At 40.6% G+C, this 20,773-nt stretch overlaps 1 protein-coding gene and 1 non-coding gene across 2 annotated transcripts in view; one reads left to right on the top strand and one right to left on the bottom strand.

The window, feature by feature from the left end:
- flt1 (fms related receptor tyrosine kinase 1) overlaps positions 1–20,773 on the bottom strand; it is a 44,519-nt gene that overhangs the window by 4,089 nt on the left and 19,657 nt on the right. The window contains exons 11-29 of the mRNA XM_086306224.1: positions 17,809–17,932; positions 17,237–17,345; positions 13,997–14,299; positions 9,486–9,632; positions 9,283–9,414; positions 8,247–8,353; positions 6,084–6,219; positions 5,526–5,630; positions 5,301–5,414; positions 4,442–4,530; positions 3,799–3,901; positions 3,619–3,716; positions 3,405–3,527; positions 2,965–3,076; positions 2,758–2,857; positions 663–768; positions 487–584; positions 233–302; positions 59–150 (exon numbers count right to left, since the gene is read on the bottom strand). Of these exons, the coding sequence (XP_086162350.1) occupies positions 59–150; positions 233–302; positions 487–584; positions 663–768; positions 2,758–2,857; positions 2,965–3,076; positions 3,405–3,527; positions 3,619–3,716; positions 3,799–3,901; positions 4,442–4,530; positions 5,301–5,414; positions 5,526–5,630; positions 6,084–6,219; positions 8,247–8,353; positions 9,283–9,414; positions 9,486–9,632; positions 13,997–14,299; positions 17,237–17,345; positions 17,809–17,932 (2,268 nt within the window). The remainder of the gene's footprint in view (positions 1–58; positions 151–232; positions 303–486; positions 585–662; positions 769–2,757; positions 2,858–2,964; positions 3,077–3,404; positions 3,528–3,618; positions 3,717–3,798; positions 3,902–4,441; positions 4,531–5,300; positions 5,415–5,525; positions 5,631–6,083; positions 6,220–8,246; positions 8,354–9,282; positions 9,415–9,485; positions 9,633–13,996; positions 14,300–17,236; positions 17,346–17,808; positions 17,933–20,773) is intronic.
- On the top strand, positions 6,758–6,830 carry trnav-cac (transfer RNA valine (anticodon CAC)). The gene has a single exon. It is a non-coding gene; the product is annotated as a tRNA-Val (tRNA).

The following is a 20,773-nucleotide window of genomic DNA, read 5'->3' as shown; positions in this document are numbered from 1 at the left end:
TTAGCGTGCACTGACAGATGAATTGAACATCGAGTGGTCACAGATTATAGATCTTTACCTGCTGAGTTTCCTGTGCTTGCTGCTGTTGCTCTTCGTCATATTCTTCAGTTCCTCAGATGGGAGGACCATGCCACTGTCGGTCTGCTCATCCTGAAACCAAAAGTATCAGTGTTAATAGATATCCTTGATGTAATATGTTTTCAAATTAGCAGAAGTGGAGGTGTTTTCTTACATCAGGGGTGGTTTGGTCCTCGCAAGGCAAATGCTCAAAAGTCTGCAGTGTGGCCATGCCCCTCATGTAACTGCACAGATTGGGTTCAGATTGAAAAAGCAAGTTGGAAATAGAGGAAAGTCACTTTCTGTCCATTTTTTTGGTTTTATTTCTCAAGACTTCTATATTAGAATTTATTATTCATGACCGTTCAAGTTGACACTTATGTGCTGCACTTGCTCATTCTCTTTGTTTTTCCTTTTTTTTTTTTTTACCTCAGGTTTGTGACTGCAAGCGGATTTTCTTTGAAGGCCTCACAGCGATCGCTTTCTCCAGTCATAAAAGATCCCAGAGGAATATAATCCTTCCCATCCTGTTAAAGAGAAAGTATGAATTGGGGGCATTTTTAAGGCCCTTTGTGTAGACAAATGTTGTTGTAATGATCTCTGACCTGTTGCACTCTCGCTTGTAGCAGCTCTCCCATTGTCTCCACCAAGTTAGTGAAGGTGGGTCGGTCGGCGGGGTTGCCCTCCCAACATGCTAGCATTGTGCTGTAACTGTACACAGAAGACACACAGGTACACAGCATTTGCAGAACTCTGCAGTAATGTGAAAAACTAAATATAAGCACCTTTAACACCTTTGCAAAACCACTTTTGGCAGCAATAAAGTTTAATTAATCATTTTCGGTTTGTCAATGACATCCCGAGATCCTGTGGCTGCAAAACAAGCCCAAATCATCACCTTTTCTCCACCACCGTGCAGCTGGTATGAGGTGTTTGTGCTGATATGCTATATTTGGCTTTCACCAAACAAGGTGCTCTGCCAAAGGTCTCCACTTTGCACAATTAATCAAATTTTTTATCTTGATCATGATTTTCTTTTTGCCTCACGCAATTAAATTGAGCACGACTGGGTGATATTTTAATTGCATACAAAAGCAGATCAAGCACTTTCTAAATCAGCACCTGACCACACGCTGCATATACTGATCACAGCTTCTCCCTGCACACAGTGCAGCTTAAAGTTTCCTGAACTGGTCTGGACAAGCAACAAAATCTATGACAAGATTTATAAATCAGTCACATTAAAAGACTTATTTATGACAAAATTCAAATGGGAAGTGCTCGTCCCTCAAATTCGATCATCATCATCAACACACACCTGAATTCCCCAGAAGAGCAAACTGCCCAAACTTCTACTTTCATAGAAGCAGCTCATTGTTGAAAACAAGTTAATCACGTGCATCTGATTATTAGCACCAGGCTGCTCCTTACCCTCTTAAAGCCTATGGAAAAAGTAAGAATGTGTCTGATTGCACACAAACAGACATGATAGCAGACATAATAAACTGGAAAGTGCGACACACAGATAGCAACAGAGAAAAAAAGTGTCTACTCTAAACACACTTAAAGATTAGCAGTATGATAACAGAATGGCTGTTTTGGGAGTCCAAAACAAACATCTTTCTGTGAAACTAAGAGCTGTGGTTAAGGTTGAAGTCAGTGGTTGGACCTATTTTGGGTTCAAACATCCGCTCAGATCTCTGGTGAACAAAAGGTGGCAAAACCTGCTCCTAACCAGCTCGATCAAAGTTGATCAAGTTGAACAAAAGAGAGCAAATATCAATCAGCTTATCTGAACTTGAATAACCTTAAATGAACCTTAACCTTAAATTGTAAGTTAAAGGTCAATTAAGGATATATAGTTTTTGATTGTTTAAACTTCTAAAAAAACCCGTTTAACTCTCTTTCATACACACACACGGTCAAAACAGTGTCCAAAGTTTTAAATAATGAGGTCAGCATATGTGAAGATGATCCCTGTTTGCCCACAGCTCAGGCTTCAGACAGCACTGAATGCTTTGATTTTGTCGTAGTCTAGCATGAGCTCTGTGCGATATCAAAGAGAGCAGATATGCATAATGTGGCTATCCGAGGCGCACGGCTCTGGCTGTAAAGACACCAACTCCGCCCACATGCTGTTCAAACCTTTTGTTTGTGACGAGCACACAATTAGAAGAAAGCCTGCTTAATAAGAAGGCCTTAACGGAGGCTCACAGAGAGAGGAGCTAAGCAGCTTCTGTTAGACAGTGGACGAGCTACATAAGAGCTGCACAAGTTGCTAAAGTTTAGCCAAGAATAAAAATAACAGAGCTGGAAATGAGCATTGGTCACCTTACAGTGTTTTTTCAAAAGAGGATAACTTTATCAACCATTTCAGATCTTTTAAACCTTCCCATCCATCACCCATTGATCGATCAATAGGTCTGGATGGGTCCCTGGACCGAAGGTCAATCAGTAAATAGATAGTGGAGTATATTTCCTCCCCATAAGCAGCTGTTAATAGAAAGTGATTGAAGAGACTGGCTATGATGATGCGCTGACAACTAAAGATTAGCAACACATTTTGTTCTTGGAGTTCTACATGCAGGGATTTTCTTACTGTACAAAATAATAAGGTATACATTTCTGCACAACCCAAACCACCAGCTCTCCAAATCGCTGTGCAGCTGTGCAATTTTTGAGAAATAAATATCAGCTCACATCTCAGGCGTGCTGTATTCTGGCACCCGCATCCTTGTTCCCCCTTTCAGCCTGTGGCAGAACTCTTCATCTATGTGAAGTCCAGGGTACGGGGACGCTCCTATTAAGTGCACACATTTTGGTTCATGAGGCTCATATGCTTGTGCAGACATTATGTAATGATTGTCCATCCCGTGCCTATGTTCAGAAAAAGCACAGGTCTCTTACCCAAAGAGAAGATCTCCCACAGCAGTATGCCGTAGGACCACACGTCACTCTGGGTGGTGAACACCTTGTCAAAGATGGACTCGGGAGACATCCACTTGAGAGGGAGTCGGGCCTGGCAGACGGTGAAGACACAGGATTACCAAACCTGGCTTATGTGAGAAAACTTTGAAGGATGGCTGATTCCAAAGAATCGCAACAAATCTTTTTAGGGAAAACAAGTTCATGATTTTTTGCTTCATACCTTTGAACCACTCAACATAATGAGTTTATTTATTTATAAAAGCCTTGGTGATAGACTGCCATGACAAAACTACTTCCCCATTTTGGACTGAAAACCACACTATATGAACAACACTTTGCAAGATGTGTCACTTTGTGTAAAAAAAAAAAAAAGAGTAGTGTGTCATCTTTTTCAAACTAGGTTCCTCAGAAATACTCACATCTCCTTTGCGGACGTAGTCGGGGTCTTTGTAGATGTCCCTGGCCAGGCCGAAGTCACATATCTTCACCACTTTATTGTCTGACAGTAAAACGTTCCTCGCGGCCAGGTCTCTGTGAATACACTGATGCAGGCGCACACAGAACACAGATGAGGACATAAAACCAGTATACGTGTATGTGTATGCCCACAGGTGGAATAGCAAAGAGTCAGACCTTGCGAGAGGCCAGAAACTCCATTCCTCGTGCCACCTGAAAGCTGAAAGAAATGAGATCCTCCAAGTAAAGAGGGGAATTGGGAGCAGTTTGTGGATCTAGAAGCAGAAGAAACAGAGAGGTGTCAAAAGCAGTTTGATTAATGACGAGAATAAAATGTTCACCAGGCTCAGGTCTTACAGAGGCCCTGCTCATCTCTCTCATCAAAGTCTGTGTGAAAGCTGCTCTGGTCGTCGGACACGCTGCTGTCCCAACACTGCCCTCCACCTTTTACTCCAGCCAGCTGAGTGAATCAAATAAAATACTGCATGATGAAGTAAAATTTAACATCTTTAAGATCGTCCAAGTTGCTGGTGAACCACATAGTGGTAGGTTTAGGGTTAGACTGCAGTTTAACTGTATATCAAACATGCCTTACAAAGCACGTGTCTTGCAGGTATTTTGGTCTTACAGCTCCTCTGCTATAAGATTACACTTCAGGTATGTTAGATTGGATTGAGGACTGAGGCAGACGTGTCCTCTGAGATCTTCTAAATTGTAGTTTTTAAATTATTTGTTAGTGGAAAATGAATGAAAACATATTTTGCTTTTGGGAACTGAAGAAACTTTTGAGCTATTTGTGAACTTTGAAATTAGAGAACATTGTGTCCCGCTTAAGAACTGATAAACATCTTTGAACTTAAAACCGATTGCAGAAGTGAGTTTTTTAAGTGTACGGTTTTGTAACCGTGTACAGCACAAGGGAGTTAGTATTGTTCTGTCAACCACAAGTAACTCAAAGGTCTGTTTTATTTTAAAAAATAAGTTCAGCAGCTGAACTCACCCGGTCTTGTACAAACACGTCTCTCTTGTTCTTTAAGAAGGTTGAAAGATTTCCAAAACGACAGTACTCGACAATGACCATGAGCGGTCCTGTACACACAGGACAGACACACAGTAAGTAAGTGCAAGGCAAGGTTATCACAGCTAACTAAACCTAAACTAAAACTTAAAGTAGATGTGAAAAAAAAAAACACAGTTTAGTTAAGAAGAAATAAAAATAAAAACTGGACTTTTGAACAAAAATAATTTAACTGAAATTATTTTGTGAACTTGTAAACTTACAAATTAAATACAAATATAGAGGAAATATCCTTAACTTTAGTATTAGTTAGTTAGTATTAGTATAGTAAATTATGTTCTTACAAATTTGGTAAAACTTTGCCTGATGAGGCTTTGATGGATGTGCTTATTGAGTTTGTTTTTACAGATTTTCCTAAATATGACATATGTCCTCTATTCAATAATAATTAAAAATAAAAATAGAAGATCAAAGCTAATGGAAGAATAGTGAAATTAATAAGACCTAACCCAAAACAAATGGGTTTCAAAGAGTTAAAACTAAACTGAAGTGACAAAAAACTGTCTTGAAACTGACTGAAACTAAACTGAATTAAATTAATAAATGAATTAATAAATAAAATAATGATAAAACACAATAAATACAACAAACTGTAATAACTCTGTTGTAAGGCCACAGATGCGCAGGTTCAATTAAATTAACAGGAACACAGTGACTCCACACATATGTGGTGACAAATGCATGGAAACCCCTCGAGACACAGACACACACACACACACACACACACACACACACACACACACACACACACACACACACACACACACACACACACACACACCTCCTGGTTTGGTGCAAGCTCCCAGAAGGTTCACGACATTCAGATGGTTTCCAATGTGGTTGAGGATCTTCAGTTCAGTCATCAATGCGTTGTGTTCGCTGGCTGTAGCGCCCTCTGGTGGATAGAAGGAAGAATAGTAAAGTGAGTGTCAGAAAAGGGTTTTAGTAATAAGGTAAGGGTAAGGGTTTTAGGTAGTTAAATTTAACCGAATATCATGGACCTAACCTTTGAGCATCTTCACAGCCACAGTCTTGCAGCTGGTGCCGTTGTCTATACCAAATGCAGTTGCCTGCATGACTTTACCAAAGGCCCCACGGCCTAGAAGCTTTCCTGAGAGAAAAAAGACAGCGTGAGAATGTGAATGAAACGGATACGGGAGGTGTGTTTTGTGTCTTTTTAAAACAACTCAGTTAATTATGATTATCATCCAATCCAGATGTGAGGAGCTGATAACAGAAGACTTTAGACCGTACCAGCTGCCCATCTGTCCAAATCCCGCCCTGATGACCGTAAGAGCTGATTAGTTTCGGTAAACACTGTTTACATGTCTCATGCTGGGGTTAATTAGCTGAGCACAGACAACACAGACTAAAAGTCTGATTAATGGAATGAGAGTCACTCCCAATAATAAACTGATAAGGTCTATGAGAAAATCCTTGTGTTGTTACGTGGGCTTAAATACCTCCTTTCGCTCCCACTGCATTCACAACATCAGTCTGATCTCAGCCCACACAAGAGTATCAGCTAAAAACAAATTTTCTTTAATAGATTGAACCAGCATACCTAATTTCAGGCGCTCCCGGGGGAACTCCCATTGGTTGGGGTCATAATGCAACCTCTCGCACTGCTCATCTATCGGCCCCTCTCCTGTGTCCAGTACGATTGACAAGTACTCGGTTTTGGTGTATGAGCTGTTGGGCTTTGGAAGACAGTCGGTATCAGTTAAAAGAAAAAAAGAAAAGAGAAAATACTTACTACCGTTTTTCATCCAGAACCTGGCAGATCAGCTTTAGAGGGACTCTGAGACATTGAAAAGCAAGCGGACATAAATAACTATAAAGTCAGATTTTTAGTTACTGTGAAGCTGAGAGCATCTTTAAAAGGTTTGTCTATGCATAAAGGAGACATTAAAATCATAGATTTGTCATCAAATCATGTCGTCAAAAGCTATTATTTAATGAGCTAGTTTCATTTATCATATTCTATTATAATATACGATATTATATATTTTATATGTATCATATTATTACTATTATTACTGTATATAAATGTACCAGCATAGAGCATAGTTTGCACCCTAGCAACCGTTTTCTCTAACAACGGCACGTTGAAAAGGAAAAAAAAATTTAAATTGTGCAAATTAATTGTGCATTCAAATGCACAATTAATTTGTTTTTGTGCCTATCGATGTCAACGCATTAATCTGTATATTCTGTTGTAGACTAAGCTGTCGAGCGGTTTCCGTAGTGTAGTGGTTATCACGTTCGCCTCACACGCGAAAGGTCCCCGGTTCGAAACCGGGCAGAAACAGACCTTTACTTTAATCTCTCTAAAATAAATAAATAAATAAATAACTGAATATCCCGGAGGAACCCACCCGAGGGATTAATAAAGTATCATCTAATCATCTAGTTTAATCTAAGCCACTAGTTCTTTAAGCATATACAAACACCTTGCATCAGTCTAGGAAAATAAAATTATTACGGAAATTGTTATTTACTAGCATAAAAATATTCACTGAGAAAAACATGTGAAAGAGGAGAGGGAGGTTAAAGGAAGAGCTGAGGTGCTGGTGAAAAATCGCCCTCAATCCCAACACAGTTAACTTTGGTTCTGTGAATTCAGGATGATCGCCAAAACATGATGGGCATTTGTCATGGTCATCCTCCATCAGTTATTCTTTCAGAGACATAGAAAACATAACTGACTGCAGGATGGAGTACCTGCGCCAACTTGGAGGGGTAAGCGGATCTTAAGAGTAAAAGTGGAGCCTCTTCCTGCCCATCTAAAGCTACCACCAAAGCTACCAAACATCAGCCAGAGTCGCATTACACAAGTCCAATAAGTGGGATAATGGTAGGGCAGAAGTGCTACAGTGTGGGAAACACTTAGACAAATAAAATAAAAGTGACAGTACGCAAACTGCTGTGAGGCAATCAAATTGGCAGGAGAGTGAGAAACACTCAGCCACATGACAAACAGATGAAAATAGCATATACAACACTGTAGGATCACAACACAAGGCGGCTGCGCAGCAAAAAGGCTCAGCTCTATTATTCACAATCAGCACCTGTGATGTCGACATGGCTGTTGGATAATGGCTATTACTGTAGTGTTGCCTCTGTACATAATTACAGTGGATGCGATAGAAGTGGAAGACGTTCAGTTTTAATTACAGGGATTTGCAAAAGTATTGGATTTACTGTTTATGAGTTATAGACATTTTTTATACAGATTGCCTCGTTTTTAGAGGCTCAGAAATAATTGGCAAGCAGTTTCATAAGCCAGTGAGGGCTTTCCCCCATTTCTTTTAATGACAAACTAAACAGATGAAAGATCTGGAGCTGGTCTGATTCCAAGAAACAGAGGTCATTATTAGACCGAGAAAACGCTCAAATAAACCTATCAGCGAGAGAGGAAAAAAGAAGGAATGCAGTGGGCAGCTCTGCAACATCAAGGGGCCTCAAAAAGAGTCATGGAAAAACTAGTTTGGACAGATGAAACCAAGGTTACCAAAATGATGGGAGGAAAAAAAAAGATTGGAGAAAGAGAGAAACTGTGGATGGATTGTGAAGTGTACAGGATAATGATCTAAAGCATACTGTAAAAGCAATCTAGGACTTTTTCAAATATATGAAGTATAGAAAACATAAAAGTGATAGTACATATTTTTCTCATTATGCATAAAACAACAAAAAAAAAAACCAAGCAAAATAATCCTCTCACCTGCTTCATTTTTCGTATGAAGAGCGTGATCAAAAACCAAAAGAGAGCAGCCACCACACAGGTACAGGTGAGAGTAGGGATTTCAAGAAATGAGCTTTCTGGAGCACCTGCACACATAAACACACCCAGTAGCTTAATGCTGCTTAAGTCTCAAGGTATTTATTCTTTACTCTACATAAAAATCCTGAGCAGCGGAGGGTAGAATATATGTACATAAAAGAATATATTAATTGATAAAATTAATGTTTATTCCTTTTTGCAGTTATGAGAATTACAATAGTTTATCAGACTGAGGTACTTGATGCTTTAATTATCCATCCGAATGGGGTCACTGTGATTTCAAGGTCACATAACGCACAGAGACCATCATCCTTCCCTCTCATTAAATGTGGGTTTATTACTATTTTCAAATCTTTTTAATGGGATGATGAAGAAATGCCCAGCTCACTACTATGTGGAGCCTCTTGGAGACGTAGGCCGGACCCTTCCGGAGGAAATAAAAATGGGAGACAGCTTCCTTCCTCACTGATCCGAACACAACACACACACACACACACACACACACACACACACACACACACACACACACACACACACACACACAGTCAGTTCTCTTTTTCCAGACCTGGACTGGGAGGAACCCCAGAGGTCCTGCCTCCTCTACTACCTCCGGACGTCAGTGTGTGTGTGTGTGTGTGTGTGTGTGTGTGTGTGTGTGTGTGTGTGTGTGGGTGGGTGGGTGTGTGAATGAGGGAAACTGAACAAAAGGCTGAGTACGTTTATGTTAAGACGTACTTTGATCAATGTTTACTTAGAAATTAATAAACAGACGTTCATCATCCTCCATTAATAGAACTGACACACTCTCTGTATAAACACTACATCAAAACAATGTGATGTACTTTACTAAATGTCTGCATCCACATTACACACCTATTTAAACACGTGAAAACAAAGCACGTTCAAAAGTGGTTATATATGGATGTGTTACATAGGCAACTGTGTGGAGAGCCAATTAAAAGGCAGCGATTCTTACCGCTAACCCATATGTAGGCCGAGCTCTCAGCAGACCCCCTCTCATTGGTTGCCTGGCACGTATAGAGACCCTCGTCCTCCACTGTGATCCGGTCAATATGGAGCCTTGCTTCCTCTGCTGATATAACAATACCTAAAGACGGCATCAAATAAATTACAGACCACCGGTTTACCGCTAAAGTTTACGCGTTAAGATTTCTTTACCTGATCCCTGCAGCAGAGCACGCTGGTCTTTGTACCATGTGATGGTTGGGGGTGGGACCCCTCGAGATGGACAGCTGAGGGTCACTGAGCTGCTAACATTAACGGTGCAATCTGTCAAATTACTCACCAGGACAGGAGGCTCCAGGACTGAAGGGGGAGAAAGAGATGAATTATGATAACTTTAATCTGAATTTTCTGCTTAATCTGTCTCATGTAATATTTGAGAGATTGTGTATTTATGGGACTTATATTGCCACTAGTACTACTTCTAATAATAATAATGAGCTCAAAAACATTCTGAGTGGTTCCTCGACAAACTACTGCAGCAGTGTCAGTGGTTCCTTGAGGATATTTAGCATCTAACAGTGCAGCACAGATGAGTGTTTGGGTGTAATCTAACTGAATGCATTAATTATACTGTCCTTGTGGTTTATGCATGTATTTCCATTTCCCCCTTGTTTTATACTTCTGCTCCACTATATTTCAGAGGTAGGCGATTGATTTTACTTCATATCATTATTGAAGACGTATAGTAGTTTTTTACAAATATTTTTTGCAGCAAAAAACACAAAAATAATCAAGTTTAAACATTCATTTGACAGATTACCGAGACACCAGAGTACTGTTTAAAGCAAAATCATCTCCACTTTGATTGTATGGTAACATTATGCCATAGTGAGTTATTTTCCTTTTTGATGAAATAAAGAAACATTAGCGAGCTTCAGACGTTTGTGTCATCTTGTACATTTCTATTGCAAGAATAATTTGTACTTTGAGCACATTGTTTCTTGCAGTTTCCACTGCTGTGTCTACTTTTAGCTCTGTTTTGATCTATACTAACTAAGGAAATGGAAGTCTCTTTTGCTTATTGCCAACTTTGTTCATTTTCATACTCTTCATTACAGTTTTTCCGCTTTGCCTGTTGTGGCCAAAATTAGTGACTGCTGAACAGTAAAAATACACCAGAACAGGAATCATGAGCCAAAATACATGATGATTGTGTATTTTAGCTGTATATACAACTACAGAGTCACCTGAATATGGCATTAATTGCACACACACGCACACACAAACATAAATTTGTAAGATTATTGTTTGCTGAGGATTATTTAAAATCTGTAGAAATGCAACCAGAGCTATTTTCTCCCACAGTTCTCTGGATCCGTGCCACTTCTGGACAATAAGTATGAGCTGGTAGTGACACATGTAGAAGAATGGGCTTGATGAAAACAGATTTTTCTTTATCATGGAAAAACACAACTGTGCCCTTGACTTTGGCCCTACAGCTGCTCATGTTTGGGTCGTCTGGCACCTTATATCGAACTGTCAGCTGTACGCTACTTGCAAGTGTCACCAGTAGTGACACTTTGAATAATTGATAAATAAATGTATAGATGAATATGAATGGAGTTGCATAGATGTTTTCTTCTTCTGTGATTTAAATGTTAAATTAGCAGACATTTGGATCATTTTAGGATTATTTTGGTTACACCTTTTGAGCTAAAAGTCCCCGTAGTTGACCTTTAAAGTAACTTTATAGTCTCTACATAACTTGAGGTACAGTAAGGATCCATTTACCCACTGCTGATAATAAGAACTAAAAATAAGAACTTCTCAGTTCTTGTGGGCTAATCTGTTTTTTCACCACTTGATAATTAACAAAAAAAACCCAAAACGGCCAGTTTTTACAGTAGTCACAGTCGTAGTTACAGTCTTGAACAGTTTTGTGATAAAGTGAAACTGCTGCTATTTGTTTCCCATAGTTTTCTGGATCCGTGCCACTTTTGGACAATAACTACAATGCTGTAGTGACACACGTGGAAGAGTGGCCTTGGCTTAAACCTGTGACTCAGCTAAAGTTTGGGTCCTCTTGGGCCTTTTTTTTTTTATTAATAACCCTGCAATACAAAGAGCAGCAACAATGGGGTGAATTCAAGGTTAATAAAATTAAACTCAAAACTCAAACTAAGTCTGAAAAACTAATAATAAAAATGATTATTATTATTAGTAGTTTTTATTGAACTTCATGACAGATTAAAAAAAACAAAAAACAACAAAAAATTAATTTGGATTGGAGTTTTAACTTGCATTATATTTGCAACATTTCTTCCCTTCAATTTATTGCTTAAAAATCTATTGTGCAATTTTATTTTTTAAATTTTATTTTATTTTTGCCTGTCCCATTTGGTTCTTTAGCCGTTAGAATTGTTTTCTGAAGACCAACAAGGAGACCCAATGGATTTACTTTGCCAAATGGATCATCACGGCCTTGCCGTATTGGTCCATTTGATCGACCTTTGTTGTTATTATTTATTTTATTTTATTTTCAGTTGTTACAGACGGGACAGACATGAGTGAGGGATAGGAAAGGGAGAAAGAAAGATGAAGGAAAAGAAAAACAAGGGAAGAGGGACCGTGAGAAAGGGCACTTAAAAAGAGAAAGAAGAGAAAAAAAAATCTCCTGGATCACCTGTTGAGAGAAAAAGAAGTGAAAACAAGCAAAACAAAACAAAACAGAGCAACATACTAAACACAACACCATCACGTTAACCAAGCTAAGTGTAAACAGCAGTAAATACTAAATATTGAATGTTGTTGTGTAGCAAGCAGGACCGACAGCGCACAATGTGCTTGGAAATAGCAGCCAATAAAGGTGTAGTTTATGTCTATGAACAGTGAACACCCGTTTGCACACCTGTGTGCATCAGCGCGCTTGTATTCAAAAGGTTTCCCCATGTAATGGTCTGCTAGAGGGTGTAGAGAGCCATAGCCCTGTCCCCCAGGGCATGAAGCAGGCATGGAGGAGTTCCAGGCCCCAGACATCCAGAGGCCCCAGAGTGCGAGAGCCCAAGGAGGACCACCGGAGGGGCATCCATGCCACCCTCCTGGGAAGAGCTGAGGAGAGCCCCAGATGAGGGGTCACCCAATAGCCTCAGAGCAGAAGCCAGAGGGGGCTGCAGTGATGTTCTCGCCGGCTCTGCCGGCAGCCAGCTGTGCCAGAGTGAACCGAGTCACAGGCCCAGAGGCCGGAGGCCTGAGGGCCCCCTTTGCCCCGGAAGAGGCCTGACCGAGCAACAGGCACCAGGCCCTGCCAAGTAGCCACCGGGAGTGAGCTGGTACATACCTGAGCGCCCAGCCCCCCTGCCCCGATGGCCAGCAGAGAACAGGGGTGTGTGCAATTTTTTAGTGTGGGCGGTAATCACACTTCTGCTGTAGGAGTCTCAAAAACGTACAAAAAACTCACGTAACAAATCTGACTCATTCAGTGTGAAGGGGTTAAAAAAAATAAGCCATCTGAAATAAAATAGAAATATCCAGGAATTGTTCTTAATTTACGTCAACGCAACATTCTGGACAAAGCTTTGGTACATTTTCTTTACTAAGACGTTGGATGTCTACATGACACGACTTTGAGTTCAGAAAGTGTTGTGTGTATTCATAGACAGAGAGTGACTCCTGTTTTGAAGTGATAAATAAAAGGAGTAAAAGTGAAAGTAATAAAAATGAAAGTAAAACTACGGATTTTCCAACTAGAAAAACTGAGCTGAAACAATCAAAAATCACTCCGGAAATGAAGTGAAACTGAATTGAACTAAAAACCAAAGAAAAACCAAAACTAATTTCAGAACATTTTCATTGTGCGGACAGCTGCTTGTGCGTGAGTGCATACAATGAGGCCAACACAGCTCTTATACACTATAACTGCACAACGATACATGATAATAAAAATAGATGACTTCATACTCTCTATGCTTAAAATTTTTCTCCGTTTCTCCCCTTTTCTTGTTTTTCCAGCCCCACCACCACCACTTCTTTCATCCTAGTCACCCTGTATCTCTAGTAATTCCCTTGCTGGGTGTCCCGTGGGAGGAAGTTGACGCGCTAAGCCCTGATTGTATTGAGAACAGCCGTAAAAGACACGAAGAAAAGTCACTTAACCACAGCAACTGATTGTTGTTTCCTCTATCTTCCTCCTGCACAACAATTGATGATTGTCTGCGAGGGCTGGGGCCTGACAGTGTCTGATTGGCTGATTGTTCCTGCAGCGCTGCACAGGGGCCTGTAAATGTGGCATTGTGGGAAGTGCCATTGTGTGCTCTTCCTCCAGTCAAGAGCTCATTCCCACGTGAAAGAGGTGCTGAGCTGGAGTGCAAGAGCAAAGCTAGGGTGGGGCCCCAGGAAACTAAGGGGACCCATTCCCAAGCAGCAAGACCTCTGTGAATGTGTGTGTTTGCAAACAACTGCAACATAAAGTACTAGAACAACATGAAGAGGCTGTGAGTTTAAATGTCCTCAATATGTCCTTTTTTTTCTTTTCTTTTTATAGAAAATTAATTTTAAGTTAAACTCCTTCTGTAAGTCTGCAAACACATATTAAAGATCGCCATAAGCAAAACAGTTCAAACTACAATAGGTTTCACTTATCTTCAAAAGCTTTGTGCAGTTTCAAAAGGGTACTGTAAAAAAAAAAGCTTTCTTCTTTATGAGTGCGTTAGGTTGAGATTACTCACTTGTCACCTCCACCTGTGTGTCCAGGTGTGTCTCCTGCCCGGTGACAATGTGGCGGGCGGAGCATCTGTAGGCTCCACTGTCTCTGGCCGTCAGGTTGCTTATTAACAGGACCAGCGAGTTGGAGAACTCTCCAAATGTGAACTGCTGATTATTCAAGCCGCGAGACTGGGCTTCCTCTGTGTTGTTCACTCTCTGCCATGACAGTGCTGTGTACAGGTATTTATTGGCTAAACAGGTGAGGTGGAGGTCTCCACCCTCTCTGGCCTCCTCCAGCTGCTTTACACAGAAGCCTCCAGGGACATCTGATGGAGACACAGAGCAGAGAAATACATGGATTAGTTGGAAAGAAGAAGTAAGGAGGAGGTATAAACAAATAACCCTCCACTGAGATGAATAAGCCGTCTCAGTTTCCCAACATGCGAGTCTGGATCCTGACTGGTGCCTGAAACCAGGAGAGCTCATTCTACCAAGTCTTCATTTCTATAACCTTTGATGACTATGTTGAATGGCTATTGTGGGTTAAAGCAGCTAGTGGAATACAGTAAAAAGGCTTTTTATTTACTTTAGCCATCTGAAACTTCCCGTGGAAACGGCTTGAGAGTTTCCTGATGGCAGATAGTGTTTATCTTTCTCGAACACCCCAAGGCCTCCCGAAATAAGTGGACCTGCCAGTCCAAGGAAGTGCGCTGCACGGGGAAGTGGAATGATAAGAGCGCCAGGTTCCTGTTTCGCTCTTGCTCACACACTAAAAGCTCAGCGCAGCCTGACTGCAGACACATACACACTCAGGTTTTACCTGTACAACACACTTCACATGGCATGCAAAACTACAGAGTACGAAATGTACGTGATGCATGCAAACTGTTATGTGCTACCGGGTATTTTCAACTCTGCCTGATATCTTTGTGCAGGCATTTCTGCTCAGCTTTACTTCAGTTCTTGTATCTGAACAGTAATTCACACTTCTGGCTTTAAGTATATCTGCATCATACTGACTGCAGTTTTATTTTATTATTATTGTCAACCATTTAAATCCATTGCTCTGAGACAACAAGGTCTCTTTTTATATCAGTGTGGTGATCTTGCTGCAATACTCTTGCAATACTCAATATCCTTATCTTTTTTTGTTTTTCAAACATGATCATTATGCGAATAAGCTTGTATGCACATTTGCACATATTTATGGCCTCTTCATTTACTGCTAATGTTGACTGAAGGGTATTTTGTTTTTCATACAACATAGTAAAGATGTTGTAAGCTCAAGTTCATCATAAAACCCTGAAAATGTGCCAGCCATTAGGGAATGCATGAATGTGTGTGTGCGCGCATTGGTGTAAAAAGCAAATCAATATGAATCATAGATTTCAGAGGATTTTAACCTTCATGCTAGTAATGGAGTTGTTTACAGTTAAGTTTTTGAATAAAGGTGTTTTTCATGTGTGCTATTTTGCCTTTGTGGATTTCAGCTTTAATTCAATGCAAAAGTATTGCATTAACTGTTCTTACACACAGTCCCACATTTTTAGAGGCACAGAAGTAAGAGGTCAACTGGCCGACAAGCAGTTTTTCCCTTGAAAGTTATCATTAGACTAAAAAACCCCAAATAATCTATTATACTCCTTAAAAATAATGATTCATGAATCCACTTGCCAGCTCTGCAACACCAAAAGGCCTGAAATACCAGAGAAGGTGACTAAAATGGATGATCGCAGAATTCTTTCCATGGTTAAGAAAAATCCCATCACATTATCTAGTCAAGAACAGTCTCGAAGAGGTAGATGCATCATTGTAAGGTCTACAATGAAGAGACCTACATGCGTGTAAATACAGAGGGTTTGCAAAGGTACAAACCATTGGTTACATTCAGGAACAAGAAGGAAGCATTAGACTTTGTCAGAAAACAAACTAAAAGAGCCTGCACTGGTGAAAAAAAGATCTTTGGAAAAATTAAAACCAAGTTAAACTTGCACCAGAATGAAGAGAAAACAGCTCATGAAGTTTACCGCATCATCTGTCAAACATAGTGGAGACAACGTGATGAACCTGCCTCTTTTGGTTGCTGGGCTGGCAGGTTGTCTTTGTGTGTTTTGTGTTAGAGATGCACAGCGGGTGTGGTTGAGTTATTAGTGACTGGGAACACCTCGGCCCAGTCTTCACCAGTATAGACGCGCACTCCATTTGCTCCCTCGGGGGGAAAAACAACTCGACCTTTTTCCTTTTCTCTCTACCCAAACAACATTTCACTCACCACGTTAGGCAAAAAGCAAACATGCCAACACTACTCACTTACTGACTGAGGAATGTTTTTTTTCCTTTGTAACTTCATTGAGTTTTGTTGAATTCAAATAAAATGTTTTTGTTGTTTTACTTGACTAATGGTCTGATTATGTGTCACAGCTTTTAAGCCACTCGTGACAGAATAGTAATGTATGGCTGCCAAAGGAATTAAGGCACTATTGTACATTCATGATGTGAGAGCTGCTAGAAGTAGTAGGATGGATTGTAAAGTGTACAGGGTTCTATTCTCTGCTCTGATTCAGCCAAACGGCACAAAACTGATTGGACAGTGCAACCCAAGAGTTTCTTAAGTCAAAGAAATGGGATATGTTTCAGTGGCCAAGTCATTCACCTGATCTCAACCCAACAGAGCACATTTCACATGTATTAAATACAAAACTGAAGGCACAGAGACCCACATACTGAAGGCAGCTGCAGACCTGGCAAAGCATCTTAGGGACGAAAACAGGACATTTGGTGATGTTCATGGGTTCTACACTACAGAGAGTCACTGACTGCAGATGGTTTTTTTTATCCAAATATTAAAAACAATCCTTATATTTAAGATTATGTTAGTTTATCTAATTGAGTGTTTAAAAAAGGGTGGACTTGTGTTAAAAGCTGTCATTTTTAAACAATTCATGCAATACCTTTTTAAAGTCCCTGAATTAAATCTGAGAGTCTGCTCTGCAGTTTCATCTTGAATGTTTGAAATTCCACTATAGTGGTGTGCAGAGTCAAATCTGCAAAAAACTAAAAGAAATCTAACTATATATTTGAATGGGTAAAATAATCAAATAAGTATAAGATAGTTTGGTGTTTCTATTTTGGGAACATGCAGGCTCTGCATAAAGAGACTTCGAGTTAATGTACAAAGGATCAAGCAGAAGCTTTACTCCATGTTTATGATGTGGGAATAAGGAAAGAAAACTCCCACAATGATTGATCTTGTCTGGGATCACCTGTGATGTAGAAGTGGATGTCTAGCTGGTCTGCCCCCGCAGAGTTGGAGGCGATGCAGCGATACACTCCAGACACAAAGGCCTCTGCGACAGTCAGGACCCCCACCGTCTATGGAGAGCACAAACATCCGCATGAACAAACCGGCACTTAGGACATTATGAAAAACACCCACATTCATAAAGTTCAGGCTCATTACCTCTGCCACTGATGGCAGGAATCATGTTTTCCATGGGCTCACAATAGCGGTCTCTGAGCCAGACCTCTTGCCCATTTCCAACTTAGTAGGTCAACACTCGTATTATAGGTGAGAAGCTCTAAGTGTGTGCGGGAGAGACTTTACTACGAGGGAACCTGCAAGCGTGTGCAGTGGAGTGTCCCTTTAATAAGAGGTTTAAAATATTATGCACACTCTTTTTTGGATTAGTGCACCTGCAGGAAAGGAATATGCCAGAATTTGGACATGAAATTTTTCCTATAGAGCAAACTGGGATTTTTTTTAAAGCTTATTTTCTACAATAATATATCACAGCTTTTCTGTCAGTCCCAGTGTGTATTTCTGTTCTTTACTTACCCTTTTCTTCCCCCGAAGCACTTCCTCTCTGTGCGTAACACTCAGGATGTGGTTGTGTGTAAACAAGGCGGGAAGACTCTCTGTCACAGGGCTCCATAGTGAGGAAGACGTGGGACACACACACCTTGAAGGCGGAGGAAGAGAGGGACTCAGCTGTGTTTGACAAAAATAATTTTTGGCTGCTTCCAGGTGTGCAAGTGTTTTTCTCAGCTGTGCTCAGCAGGAGGAAGAGCAGAACATCAGGAAAACGCTTTGACAGCTGCTGCTTGATGTTAAACCATGAATCACATCATCGTTACTATCACCACATTTTTGTCAATAGCCTCATGTCGTCTTTCCCTGCCCTGCAAACTGACAATAGTGGATCTTTGAAGTGCTATGTAATGTTGGATTGTTCATCTATGAAGGATGCAGAGGTGGTATTGTCATCCTGCCGATTAACTTCCTTCTATTCTTAACAAATTAGCCCACATTTCCAGGACACGAGTTCCTGTCCCTCAATGACTCTTGCAAGTTTAAATCCATAGATTACACACCGGAGGAGCTGTGGGAACTTGAGCTTATGCAAGATGCTTTTTGGTTATTTACGCACATCACCTCATGACGAAAAAATTCTTAAATTATACAAGAGTTGGGTGGGGCCTTAATACACATAGACTGCTTGATCAGTTAGTTTCGCAACTCTAGGAGAGAAGATCATCGCTTGGGTTTTTTTTCTCTCCATTTCTTGTAATTAGTCTGTGTAGGAAATGCTAAATGCTAAATTCATGAATTGAAATTATCTAGATCAAATATGATGTGATGTAAAGAGAAACAAAAATACAACCAGGAGTGAGTTATTTTTTTGCAATATAATAATGATGTTAATAGTATCGTAATCTGTAGATATTAATTTTATTTCCTTCTTAAACACACTTTAAGGTGTTCCCAGTGTAGTAAAAATAAGTGCAGGATTTCATTATTTTAATAAACTTGATATAATTTTGAGTATGATTTTTTCAATTTGTATATAATATATGCATTTAGAGTAATTTACTGAAATTTGTTTAAATGTTTATCAAAATATATCATGTGAAAAAAAGATTTTGACCATAAATTGATCTTGTTTACCAAAACAACCCCAAAAAACATATTCAGAAAAATTGTACATGTATTCAAATGAGTCATTACTTAAACAATTACTGCAGTGTACATAACAAAGTCATAATAACATAATTTTCATATGTGATACTGTTACGTTCCCCTGAGCGGTCTAGGCGGGGAGGGGGAAGTAACAGAATTGACTGGGTCAGAAAAAGGAGTCAAGGAGGCAAAAGGGTTAAATTAAAGAGTTTTATTAAAGTTTCAATTTATACTAACTAAAAGAGACGGACAAGCCGCTATTACCATTTAAGGAAACAAACAAAACTCAGGCGTTGGTCAATAAAGTAAAACGTAAGCCAAAAAGAAAGAGCAGCTCACTAGCTGAAAACCACCAAAAACACAGCTCACTAGCTGTAACCACACTACTGGCACTCTGGCCCAGAGCTCACCTTTCCCTGGGCTTAAATACTTTTAATTACTGATGTGAGTCAGCTGTGTAACAGGGAAAGGTGGCACCTCAGGCAGAAGAGGTGGTGGGACACGCCCACACAGGCACCTTCAGGAGGAGAGAGGCCCTGCTAGGGCCGTAACACCCCCTCCCATAAATACAAACCCGTGGTTTGTCAAACTATCACGATAACCAAAACAAGTCCATAACCGTTTCATCACCTACTTGCAGGCTTTCCACCTACCAAACCCCATAGCAATGGTTGGGCATTTCCTGCGGAAGCTGCCAACCCCATCTCAGTGGGTTCACAACATTGACAGAGAGTGGCCCCAGACCCTTGAAAGAGTGTCCCATGTGATAGCCAGGGCTTGGAACCATCATATGTGGAGAACCCAGCAGGCAGCTAGTGGGCCTTATTGAAACACTTTGCAGACGATTCCTCAAGTCATCGGTACAGGCATGTTTGTTAGCCAGGGTTGCGGGTCTTACTGGTGGTTTTATACACAGTCTGTTCCCCTGCAGGTCATTTTGGGGACCTGGGAAATTGTCAACCAGCGGCCATTCAGGGTTAATTGACCCCTTACACTGACCACAGGAGCCCCTTACACAACTATGCCCCAAGTGTGGTCCTTTGCTGGGCCTGACAACCTTGTTAGTTTGAGAACCATGAGTGACTGTTTTCAAATCAGGCCTTCTTCCCTTTCGATACGCTTTCCGCTTAAGTTTCACACAGCCAGCAACCACATGGCCAGGCTTGTGGCAGAAGAAACACAGTTTTGCTTTGGAACTTGAAACCACCACTTTTTCAGCCTCGTTAGCTGGCTCCCTCCTAGCTCTCCAAGATGTATTGTAGTGAGAAGGGATGTCACATTCTACAGCATTTGTTTTATGAGTTGGGGTAAACTCATCGGCCAGTATGGCAGCCTGCTGTAAAGTGGAAACCCTCTGTTCACTTAAATAAAGAGCAATACACTCAGGAACAGAGTTTTTAAAATCCTCCACAAGCATGAGCTCACGTAACGACCCCAAACTGTTAACCTGGCTTGCAGAGCACCACCTACCAAAAAGCTTTGCCTTCTCCCGAGCAAAGTCAAGGTAGGACTGACCCTGTGCCAACTCCAAACCTCGAAAGTTCTGCCTATAGGCCTCAGGGACAAGTTCATAGGCTTTGAGGACGGCACTTTTGATCTTTTCATAAACTAGGCTGTCCAGCCTAGACAGACCAGAGCAAGCTTGCTGAGCCTTACCTGTGAATTTACACAGCAACATCACCCCCCACACGTCTTCAGGCCACTGTAATGCAGTTGCTATGCTTTCAAACACACTGAAGAAGCTCTCAACACTGGATTCACAGAAAACGGGAACCAGGTGGATGTTACTGCTTACAAACGAGCTTCTAGACACCTGTGCACTGATGGCTTCATCAGCCATTTT

This window comes from Aulonocara sp. 'chitande type north' Nkhata Bay, linkage group LG9, assembly GCF_057382095.1.
Source record: "Aulonocara sp. 'chitande type north' Nkhata Bay isolate Kocher_YH1m ecotype deep benthic linkage group LG9, A_spYH_male_GT1.1, whole genome shotgun sequence".
NCBI classification, from domain to species: domain Eukaryota; kingdom Metazoa; phylum Chordata; class Actinopteri; order Cichliformes; family Cichlidae; genus Aulonocara; species Aulonocara sp. 'chitande type north' Nkhata Bay.
This window is presented reverse-complemented; position numbering and strand designations above follow the sequence as displayed.